General features: G+C 48.5%; 1 protein-coding gene across 1 annotated transcript in view; it reads left to right on the top strand.

Moving 5' to 3' along the window:
• The window catches only part of CSMD1 (CUB and Sushi multiple domains 1), a 1,871,580-nt gene that overhangs the window by 1,497,469 nt on the left and 362,072 nt on the right, over positions 1-12,039 (top strand). Inside the window, 3 exon segments of the mRNA XM_072775779.1 lie at positions 9,102-9,284; positions 10,126-10,452; positions 11,288-11,482. Coding sequence (XP_072631880.1) covers positions 9,102-9,284; positions 10,126-10,452; positions 11,288-11,482 — 705 coding nt within the window.

Below are 12,039 nucleotides of genomic sequence, written 5' to 3'. Positions count from 1 at the left end.
TGATAACAGGGCAAGTAATTTATTAAACCTATTCCCTGGTTTCCAAAATTAAAATCGCCTTTTTTTTTCCCCCTTGAATATGCACCTCTTTCTCTTCTTTATGGCCAGCCATCCAAATGTGGTTTCGAGCCCATGAAATTTCAAATCAATTGGAAGTTAGCCAGTTAGAGCGTAGCTGTACGTTGCCACCTGCTCCGACAAAAGAAGCCTTGGGTCTCCTTGGATTTTATGGCGGAATAAAGAACGAATAAAGAAGTCCCCAAATAGGTTTGATTCATAATGGCCTGAAGCATTCTCTTTTTTTTTCTTTTTTTTTTACCTAATTTGTCGTTTTTCTACCTACGTGAAAACCATTTTAGTCGTACTCACATCTTGTCTCAAAGACATCTACTTTTATCAGATGCCTTAATTATGTAACTCCCAATGTGTTCCCAAAATAGTTTTTAAAAACGTATTTCTATTTTTTTTCCCCTGCAAATTAAACACAAGGTAACAAAATATTTAAAAATTGTACCGGTGAAAAGCGCCAAACATATTAAAAGTAGTTTGATGTTTGAGAAGTGATTTTTTTCCCCCATTGAAACGATATTTTTGCTAAGAATTAATTTCAATTCTTAATTTTGCTAACATTTCGTGGCAGATATTGTGGACTATCTATGCAAGTACCATTTATTTAAAAAGCAACAACACTGTTTTCCCTGGTTTTTCTTCACGGAGGAGTCTAGTACGACATTTCTTGGATCTTTCAGAGGAACGGCCAGGTGACTGCAAGAGACCGGGAAGGGTGGGCAGAAATCGCTAGATGGGGCCTCTCGCAAAGGTGTTGGTCAGTTTTTGGTCTTGTTTTTTGGGTTTTCCTTGTTTTGTTTTTGTTTTTTTTTAAAAAGAGAAAACCCAGCTTGCTGCCCTTGTGGGAAATCTTGACTCTCCACTTCCTCCTGCCCTGAGACCCAGCGGCCACTTTGCACCGAGGTGCAACCCTTAAAATGCCAGCCCGCAGGTCCAGGGGTGGCAAGTAGCAGCGGAGCGTCTGGGTTCCTGCCGACCCGGCCCATCTGCCTCTCTGCACGTCCAAACTCTGGGTACATGAGGAAAATAAAATACTCCTTCATTTAAACCACTGTTCATTGAACCGTTTGTTCCTAGCAGCCAAAGGCAATCCTAATAAAACAAAATTCACAATATTTAGTGACACTTATACTCTGACCCGTGAAAAAGAGGATATTTTAGCTTGCGACATGACCTAGCTGGTTTTGTGCGGGAATAATTTATGGGTAGATTTGTTGCACGCATCGGATCATTTCCATGCGATTATTTTTAAATAGACAAATACAGTAAATCCACGTTGGTGCTTCTCTTGATGCATAAATCTTTGCTTTAGTCCAATTAAGGACCATTACTGGGAAGTAGTCCAGTTGCCCCGCTGATAGCACATGAGCTGTGTAAGACCTAGGGGTAGTGGAAGGGGAGGAGGGCAGGGGGTGGGGGTGACTGGGTGACGGGCACTGAGGGGGGGACTTGACGGGATGAGCACTGGGTGTTATTCTGTATGTTGGCAAATTGAGCACCAATAAAAAATAAATTTATTATTAAAAAAATAAATTTGAGGATGTTCAAGATAAAAAAAATGTATCAGCAGAGGTTCGTCTAAATTGATTTTTTTTTTTTTTTGACTTTTGATCCCTGCATCCTGGTGCTGACACCTGCTAGGTAGGAAAAGGCACATTGCTCGAGGGGTGGGTGGTGAGATTGTGCATGCTCACTGTTCACACCCTTGCCGTCCCTCGGGGAGTGTCCCCCGCCAGGCGCCGCATCTAAGTGGAATCCTGTGTTGCGTCCTCTTGAAAACCGCAGCCTCCCATCCTCCTCCCCCGAGTAGGGAATCCCTCCCGTCCTGCTGGGCAGCTGGGGCTCCTTCTTTCCTAGGGGGGCACCTTCACTGGGAACCCCTAGACCTTGTGACTGGGCAGGCGGGCGGAGCTCCCTATGCGATGCAAAGTGTAGGCAGGTTTGGGAGACGGATTTCAGGCACTGAGAATGCAGCCACAGCAAAAGAGAGGTCTGTTCAAAGCTTTGCCAGAATTAAGAACGCCTCATTCTCTAAAAATACCATAGCTACTGTGTCAATCTCGAAGCTGCTAGTTAACAGGGGAAAAAAAATAGTTTTACAGAGGCGTTGTTAAAATTCCCAGTGTTCTCTGTGATGATAATATATCGCTGAACGGTGGTGGCAGGAGCGGCCTTACCTGAAGTTCTAAAGGTGAAGGGCTTTTTCCTTTTTTTTTTTTTTTTTTTTTTTTTGACTTGTTTCATCTTGAAAGTGGGGAGCCAGTGATGCTGGGTGTTAAGATGATGGAACCTGAAAAAAAAAAAAAAAAAAAAAAAGGAACCTAATGCTGCAGAGTACAACATATTCCGAGGAGCGTGTCACTAGGGCCCCGGGAGGGTGCCAGCCACTGGGTCTGGATGCTCCTTCCTCCCCTGTCCCTGCCTCTGGGCAGTTCCCCTGGTGGCTGCTCTTGGCCGAGGTGCTCTGTACCCAGCCCCGGCCACAGCGTGAGCATCACTGCAGAGGCTCCGATGCACGAGACCTGCAAGGGAACACTCAGGGCTGAACACAGAATAAGCAAAAGCTCCAAGTATAGTTTCCTTTTGGCTGCTTGTTGTTATTTTAAAGACCTTCGGTCCATAGTACTGACGGCGGCCAGTGTCTCACCAAGAGTGAACATCGTAGTTCATGCATCAGTCTGCTCAAATTACTGGACTATGGACTTCTTGAGGATAACTGATTATCCTCGGTCCTGGGACCTTGGCACGTAGGATGTGCTCCACGAATCACTTTGGAAGAGCATCAACGACAACAGTAGATCTAAGTTTCCATGAACGTGGAATAAAAGACATGTGACTTGAACCTAGATTCTCTGCGCGGAATCTTCCCTGTGACGCACGTTGCCCACCAAGTGCACACAAACAGGGGGATAGAAGTGGAAGTCTTCGTGATAATTTAGGACTGGGGTTCTTGGCAGTTTCACAATGAATTAGGAAACAAGGGCTCATCCATCTCCCGTGGCTTCTGTAGCTCCTGCAGCATGATTACAATAAAGCACAATGAAAGAATAACATCCCGTGAAGGCCTAGGAGTCCTGCGTTGCCGGGTCCTGGACCCGCTCCTTGTTTTTATGTTTTGTTTGTCTCCCCCCCTTTTTTTTTATCACCAGACTATAACCACGCTTGCTTTCTGGCTGTTTGTCAGCCCGTCCAGATGGACTCCTCACTCAGCCCTAGTGTTTAGTTCCGCTCGCTCTGCATGCGATATTCCTCCTCTTACGCTCACGGATGTGTGCTTCCTCCACGTCTCTGCTCAACTGTCAGCCTTTCAGAGACCATCCCTGGATGTCCCCCCAGAACCAAACCCTCGCCGCTCTGCATTCCCTCTCGCTCTGCTTTCTCTTCCTGCAGTGCATTTATCACTGTCTGACCTATTTGATTTTACTCGTTTGTTTTCTGCTGACTGCCCTAAGCTACAAACTTTGCAAGATCGGTGATTTGGTCTGTTCATTTTTTTTTCCCCTTCACTTAGAGCTGGAGCATTCAATATGCTGTGCTCAGAAATATTAGTCACATACTAAAGAATTGGGCAAAGGCTAGTAACTCTTTGTAGGGGAAAAAAAATCAGCAGCCTGTGTCATAGCTGGAAACTGTGTACATAAGCCTGGCCAGACATCTCAGAAGTCCCTTTAAGGAACAAAACAATACCAACCATCCACTTTGTTTCAGGCACTATTTTCAGTGCTAGGAAATACAGAGAAAGCTACGGGTTAGTCACCATTCTGGAAAAATTCACAGTGCGATGGGGGAGAAAGGCAGGCTCACAACTAAACTCGGTCCTGACTGGGTTAGTGCTGAAACCTCTACAGAAAACCTACCTGTCGATTCTAGAACAGGGAGCGAACTCTGGGCTGTGGGCATCGCTTCACCCAAGGGGGAGGCCATGAAAGGAGGAGAGTTGGTGTCTTCGTTGGCGGGGACCAGAATGGAAGAAAGCACGGGAGCCTGCGCCATCCTGGACTGTTGAGCGTGCCTCTGGCTTGAAGGCAAGAGCCCTTCAGGGAGTGGGAGAAACTTAAGTTGAAGACGCACGAGGTGCTTGGAAAATGCACACTGCTTGGCCTCTTTACGACGTGCAGGCACCTGACAGGTGGGTCTACCCACAGGTGTGCTCCTGTGGGCTGGCTGAGGAGGACAGGACATGCCCTAGAGTGTTAAGGAGAAGATAGAGAAGCGAGAGTCAAAAACATCGAGGTCCCAATATGTCAAAAAAATTGTACGGGTAGAGTTTGCTAAGGGACACAAAGCCAAGATACTCAGCTATGTAAAGGAGCCCCAGGGAACTTAGGCCGAAGGAAGTTCGTTCACCTGTGCTGCTTCTGCCTTGCGGTGGGGTCGTGACAGGTACAAAGATGTGCAGGAAGCTGCATAATCAGCCGCGTCTCCGCAGGCCGGTGTCGGGCAGCAGCCGTGGTGTCGTGGATCAAGAGGCTTGCGTTGAATTGAAGGAAATCACCTTTTGTGGATCAAAAATTGTCAAATGACTGACAAGCTCATATGGTTCGTTTTACTCTCTCTCATGACCTGCCTCAGAAATTTACCTCTATTTTTTTTCTATGCTACTCTGTTTACCCCCCTTTGTTTTCCGGTATCGTATAAGTACCGCGCGCTAACCGATTGCGCCACTGGAGCTCCTGTTTTCCAGTATCTAGTCCAGAGTGAAATCCTGTTTATGCAAACATTTTATTGTCTCCAGAAAGACCACATGAGCGTGCCAGAAACAGAAAGCGCCCTAGCTGCCCTGCCTGCCCTGCCAGGGCTCACTGGTCCAATCCTGCTGTTTGATTTCTGTGTCGTCTCATACAGATATGCCACTAAAAATAAAAACACTCAGATGCATTAAAGAGCAAATAGTGAATCCAATTATTCATTTATTATATAGACATTTGCATGCATAATATAGCTAATAAAAATAAAATGCTTTAGAGATGAACTTGTAAATACGCAGTGACAATGTACTATAAGTGTTTTAGGTCAATTATTTAACAAATTGATTCAAAAGGAAACACTTCATAAAATTCAGAAAAAAATAATTAATATGAAAAAACTGAAAATGAAATATATTACTTAGTACTTTTAAAGGTCAAAGAACAAGAAAAGCATATCAACAGGACATGGAGGTCCAGCTGACTGTTAGATGAATCTTCCCAGCTGCTGCAGGAACCGTATCAGCAAGGCAATTAGGATATAATCACAACCTAATATTTTCTTTAGGCCCTAATATCAAATCCCATTCCTAGATTGATAATTTGGACGAGATATTTTGCCTTTTTTTTTTTTTTTTTTGTCTCTTGGGGCTTCCGTCTTTCAATCACTAGCAAACTCTAGTCATTTCCCAAAAAAGAATGTCAAGGTCATCTTGGAGTCATCTTACATTTCATTACATATGGAAAGAGGTTTGATGCAGTTCCTGTATCAATGTCCACACTGATTCTCCATCTCCCATTTGTTCTACTTGTTAAAAAAATATTTAAAGTATTTAAAATATTTATTTTAAAAATAAAATAATAAATATAATAAAAAATAAATATAATATAACAAATAAAAATACTATAAATAAAAAATAAATATAACATAATACATACTATTTATTTTAAAAATATTTAAAATATTTAAAGAAGCAGATTCTCAAGTGACTTCCAAGGGAAAGTTCAAAATCTGTGTGGATTTTGTCATGCTTCTTTGCAGGGAAGAGTGGACACCGTGTGTAGGGTCAGGAGTATAGAATGTCCCCCCAGAAACTCCCCCAAATGGAGTTTCGCAGGTCTGCTCATGGGCCACGTTTGTATTTCTTGTATGGCCGAAGAGTGAGACCCACTTGGCCGCACACCCCTCCCGATACCAGACCGTGACGCCTTGGGGCTGGTCACTAGTCTATGCAGAGCACCCAGTAGCGGACATGACGTGCAGGACAGCAGGTTCTGTTCCGGGCCAGCACCGCCCTTGCATCTGGACCCATGAACATCATCCTTGGTGGGAATAAGTGACCACGGCACGCTCCTGACCCTCAGCGCGGGGGCAGACGATCTCCATCCCGTCCGCACCGCGGGCCAAGCTACAGCAGGTCTGTGTGCGAGCCCTCTGCCGTCAGGGGAAGGTAGTGGTATCCCACACGCCGTCGTGTGTTTCCTTGTAGAAAGAAACGCTGACTTTTAGCATCACGGAAGCAGAACCAACTTCTAGAAGTCGAAGGTTTGCTAATGGTCATAGTAATGGCTAATGGTTGGAGCCCTGTTTGCCGGGGACTTCGTGTGGATCACGTAGCTTAGGGGGCTCAGCCGTCCTCCGACGTACGGGGGGGAGCTGAGGATGTGTGCACAGGGGTGGGGAGACTCCCTTGCTCCAGGGACCACGCAGAGCCCGCTGGCATCCCGGCTGCTGACCTCAGGGCTGTGTCCTCTGCCGGGGGGTGGGGCACGCAGCCCCCTACCCAACTGGGAGGCCACACCAAAGGCAAGGCCTTTTCCGTTATCAACCATTCCAATGAACAGTCTTGAACTGAAGAAACGTGCTTCAAGGCATCCCGAGAATTAAATTCAGGTAAATCCACTCCTCGCTCTGGTCAAGTCATGCCAAGAGCTTGAACTCCGAGGTCTATCCTTAAGGAAACCCATTCTCTGGGGCTTTCTTCAGCCGGGGTTGCACGCAGGGACACTTTGGCTCTTCTGTGACCGTCAGCATAAGGGCCAACTTCCTCATTTGGTGGCTTGGAAGGTTGGAGCGCAGTGAACCTGCTACTCAACGCCCGCCTGCGTTTCTATCGCCGTTCTGCTTGTAGAGACCGAAGCGAGCACACCGTATCCACCAAAAGTCCTGGTGCCTTCATGATCTTGCGGGCTGGTTTCACCTCTTTGGTGCTCCTAGACACTCAGGGAAGACCAGTTTCTCCTCCCACGTAGACTGAGCCGTCCCGGATCAGCCCCTGGGCCTGCGTCCACTCCCCACACGGCAGACCGTCCAGAAACTCTGTCCTGAGACATTCTCCAAACATCCCCCAAATGGTTAATTCGACGGGAAAGTGGTTAGATCGCTAACGAAACCTGAATTTGAATTTGTGCTTGGTCACCGCGAGGTAACGGAGGAAGCCCCTGAAAAATCTGAGCAGCAGGACCAATAGATGCATCTGAATTCAATTACTAACGCATCCTGTATTACCAGTCTCAGAGGCAGAGGTCAGTGATTCACCCGTCTTGTCATCCCCTCGGGTGCCCTCCTAGTGCCCGTCACCCAGTTACCTCATCTCCCCACCCCCTCCTCTCCAGCAGCCCTGTCCATTCCTATGATTAAGCAGCTCTCACGGGTCGTCTCTTTCTCTGATTTTGTCTTGTTTTATTTTTTTTTCTCTCTTCCTTTATGATCCTCTGTTTCGTTTCTTAAATTCCACATATGAGTGAAATCCTACGGTAATCGTCTTTCTCTGATTGACTTATTTTGCTCAACATAATACCCTCGAGCTCCATCCTCATGGTTGCAAATGTCAAGATTTAAATTTTTTGATGACTGAGTAATATTCCATTGTGGGTATGGACCACATCAACTTCAACCTTTCATCTGCTTAGGGACACGGAGGCTCCTTCCACAGTGTGGGATCGTGGACATCGGGGGGCAGGTGTCCCATCATTTCACTACGTCAGTATCTTTGGGGTGAATCCCCCGTAGTGCAATGGCTGGGTCCTAGGGTAGCTCCATTTTCAACTTTCTGAGGAAGCTCTGTCGTGTTTCCCACCAGCAGCGTCCGAGGGTTCCCGTTTCTCCACATCCTCGCCAACAGTAGATGCATCTTGATGCGCATGAAGACCGTCCTGTATTTGTTGACACTCACTTTTCTCCCTCTCACCACTCACCATTCGTGCAATCATCTTCTAAAGTTGCATTCAGCTCACATCACGTCTCATCCTAAAACCCTGTGACGCCTTCTTCCCACCCGACTCTGCACAACAGCCGGACGGGCCGCTCTAGGGGGACGGAGGCCCCTTCCTTCCTTCCCAGCTGCTGGCACCCGTCACACCGGGCAGGTGTCTGTTTCGTAGAAGGGCTGACCTCGACTTCCCTCAGGGCTGATTTATACCCATTTCCTCCGGCATCTGTTACTCTGTAATCCCTTGAACTTCTTCATTTTGCTGCCAACCACTTGTCATGATCGGAAATCCTATACATTTTAAAAAATGTTATCCTTTCTCCCCATACATGGTGAGCCCCAAGAGTGCGAGAATCCCGACTTGTTTGTTCAGTCCTTACCTACTACGGCCATTACCTAGAAAAGGGCCTGACGCATAATTGGCCCTTAAAAAAAATATATTTTTTGTCTGAATAAATAAGTCACATATATTTTTTCGATACATTCTGTATAATTAACATTTAACACAGAGCCAACGTTGAAACACATACGTAGTGTTGGTGCATTTGAACGCATTGTGTTTTAACGAGAAGGGGCTCGATTCTGTGTCGTTCTCTTTTCGTCGGAAGATCATCAGTGTATTAATTTTGTTTCATAAGTGACTTTTAAGATTAAGGGAATGAATATTCAAGCGGATTTAATGATTTAAATACAACAGAATGAGGATGAAAGATATTGTATTTACATTTTTTACAAAAATCGTATTTTGTAATTGTATCATTGTGTTATTGTGTAATTGTATTATTGGGTTTACATTTTTACAAAAGATAGATTAAAACAATTGGTATTTACCTTTAAGTGACAGCAGGTAGGAGGTGAGTGGGCTGGGAGGAGGCGTCAGCACGTCTGTGGGGCCGCTCGGCTCCCTTATAAGACGATACACTAAGTACCTGCCCTTCAAGTTGAATGACACCTTTTTTTCAGGCTTTTCTAATTGTTAGAGGAAATGAGCATCCTTTTGAAACTTTTAACAAAGACTATATGCTTCCACCGGCACAAAGGAACCCCTGGTTCATTTTCTGAGTTGTTAAAAAAAAAAAAAAAAAAGTTTACTGGGTATTTTTGTTAATGGTTCATTTTTGTTTCCCATTTTCAGAAATTGAAAAAGGAGGATGCGGGGACCCTGGGGTCCCTGCCTACGGGAAGCGGGCAGGCAGCAGCTTCCTGCACGGGGACACGCTCACGTTCGAATGCCAGGCAGCCTTCGAGCTGGTGGGGGAGCGGGTGATCACGTGCCAGCAGAACAACCAGTGGTCGGGCAACAAGCCCAGCTGTGTATGTGAGTACTGGGCCCGGGCGAGGCGGAGTTGGGGGGGCAGGGAGGTCATGGGGGGGCGAGGCCGGGCAACAGAGGCCGCTGGTGGGGGAGTGTCGGGCGGTGATGCCCTTCCCGACCCTGATAGTGTCGCACACGCACCCCGGGCGGTGAGCGTGTGCAGCAGCGGCTCGGGGGCCCCTGCAGAGCCGGGGGCCGCCCCCCAGCAGAGGGTCCCACCAACCAGCAAACTAGCAGCGACGCACCTCGAGGCGAGGTAGAAGCAAACATTTGCTGTCAGTAAACATAGCCTGGCCTGGAACACGGCGGCAGCCTGGGGAGGAGCCCGCAGGGTCCCCAGGCGGGGGTGGCTGAGCCGAGTGAGGCACACCTGCCCGAAGGCCGCGTCCAGGGTGCTTCCCTCATGCACCCGACATCGGTGTGACTTTTCCTTCCTTACTAGTCATTACCCTATGGATATTAAAAAAATAAACGACTCAAAATTGCTCCTGTGACACCGAGGCGCCGCTCACATCAGTGTTTGCTCGTGGGCCACAGCGGTCAGCAGGTCCCCAGCGGCTGCCCCGGGTGCAGGGTGGTCGCAGGCCATCGCCGACCAGGCCGCCCTGGACCGCCCATAGGCTCCCTGTGGGCTCCCCGTGGGCTGCCCGTGGGCCCCAGACATGGTGTGCACTGGGCAGTCCTCCCTGGGGAGGGTCGGGCTTGCGGGACGGACCCCGGTCACCCCGGTCACCCGGCGGCCGGGCTCTGCGGCTGTGGCTCGCCCTCGGGCCCAGTGTGGCCTTCGTGGGCCCCGTGTGGCACATGTGCAAAGCCGCCTGAAAGCGCGTGTGTCTCCTCGCAGTTTCGTGTTTCTTCAACTTCACGGCCTCATCGGGGATTATCCTGTCCCCCAACTACCCCGAGGAGTACGGCAACAACATGAACTGTGTGTGGCTCATCATCTCCGAGCCGGGCAGCAGGATCCACCTCATCTTCAACGACTTCGACGTGGAGCCGCAGTTCGACTTCCTCGCCGTCAAGGACGATGGCGCCTCCGACGTCGCGGTCCTGGGCACCTTCTCGGGCCACGAGGTGCCCTCCCAGCTGGCCAGCAGTGGCCACGTCGTGCGCCTGGAGTTCCAGTCCGACCACTCCACCACCGGCCGCGGCTTCAACATCACCTATACCAGTAAGCGGCCGCCGGGCTCGGGCCCCCACCCGCAGCAGCTCCGCGCCCCTCACCCGGGCTGCTGGCCTGCCCTGACGGGGCAGCCCGGGGCCTCCCTGCTCCCGCTTTCCCTTTCCCCTTCCTTCCCCCTCCGTCTCTCCCTCCCTCCCACGTCCCCCCTACAACAAAGCAGTGCAGTAAAAAGCACGAGGCCCGAGAGGCCTGGAGCCACGGCTTAGCACGTGGGCACTTGCAGGCACTTACTGAGTTTTGGGAAGAGGCCTGTCTTCCCTTGGTCTCCGGGTCCTCCTTTGCAAACCAGAGTGTATTTCAGAATATCTACTTAAATGCTTCGTTAAGGGAATGAAATAAGGCGAGGATGTTAAGCGAGTTATAGTTCCTGGTTTAGGGGCCGCCTCCTCCGCTTAGACGCGGTGCTCAGCAGTTGCCAGTAATTGTCTCATTTAACGTCATAGTGACGCTGGGATACGGGCTCGACTTGCTCATCTGTAGCTCAGGGTATCTAATCAGGCCATCAGAGAGTCTAACCCAGATGTGTCGGAACCAAAATCCTTTCCAGCACCTTCCATACTTTTCAACGTTCGTAGTGTGAAGGTGCTTTCAAACCGTGAAATGTAGTATAGATTATACTTATCCATATTCATCCATCTGTTCTTTGTCTTACGAGACCCCAATATCGTATTCCTTTAATGCATTTATTCATCGATCTGTAAATGTATAACTGAGACTTAGAACAATAAATCGCTTTGTTAGTAGGTCTTTGTTCCTTTCTTTTCAAACACGCACACTTACTATTTAAGTATTTTCATTCTTTTTTTTTTTTTTTCTCTTTTAGCATTTGGTCAGAATGAATGCCATGACCCTGGCATTCCCATCAACGGACGGCGTTTTGGTGACAGATTTCTGCTTGGGAGTTCCGTTTCTTTCCACTGTGATGATGGCTTTGTCAAAACCCAGGGGTCGGAGTCCATCACGTGCATCCTGCAGGACGGAAATGTCGTCTGGAGCTCCACCGTCCCTCGCTGCGAAGGTGCGGCTCTGCTCTCCTTTGCCGGTTATTTTCCTTTCAAATACTTGGTCGACCTTAACCAAACCTAACAAAAACCCCGTTGGCTTCCTAGGGCTCCTAGCACAAAGTGCCGCAGACCCGGGGGCTCCACGGCAAACAGGTAGCGTCTCCGGTCCTGGAGGCCGGGAGCCCCCGAGCAGGTGTCAGCAGGGCCGGGCCCGGGCCTCCTTCGGCCGCCGGCAGCTCCGGCTCAGCTTTCTCCACCGGCGAGCACCTCGGTTTCCGGATTCCTCCTCTTTCTAATGACACCAGTCACATTAGATTAGAGCCTTGCTAATAATTCATCTTCGCTAATTCCACCTCCAAGGATCCTCTTTCCAAATAAGAGCACATCCTCAGGGGCTGGGATTAAAAATCCAAAATATGAATTTTGGGGGCACGTACTTCAACCTAGAGCAACAGCGTGGTTTTTAGCAGCTGTGCCGTCCTATGGCCCTTAATGTGGCCAATATAAATGCTGCCTAATTTTCTTCTCGACATTTCTACTCTGGTTAACTATGGGAGAAAGCCGAGGGGGA

Source organism: Canis lupus, chromosome 15 (genome assembly GCF_048164855.1).
Source record: "Canis lupus baileyi chromosome 15, mCanLup2.hap1, whole genome shotgun sequence".
Classification (NCBI taxonomy): domain Eukaryota; kingdom Metazoa; phylum Chordata; class Mammalia; order Carnivora; family Canidae; genus Canis; species Canis lupus.
This window is presented reverse-complemented; position numbering and strand designations above follow the sequence as displayed.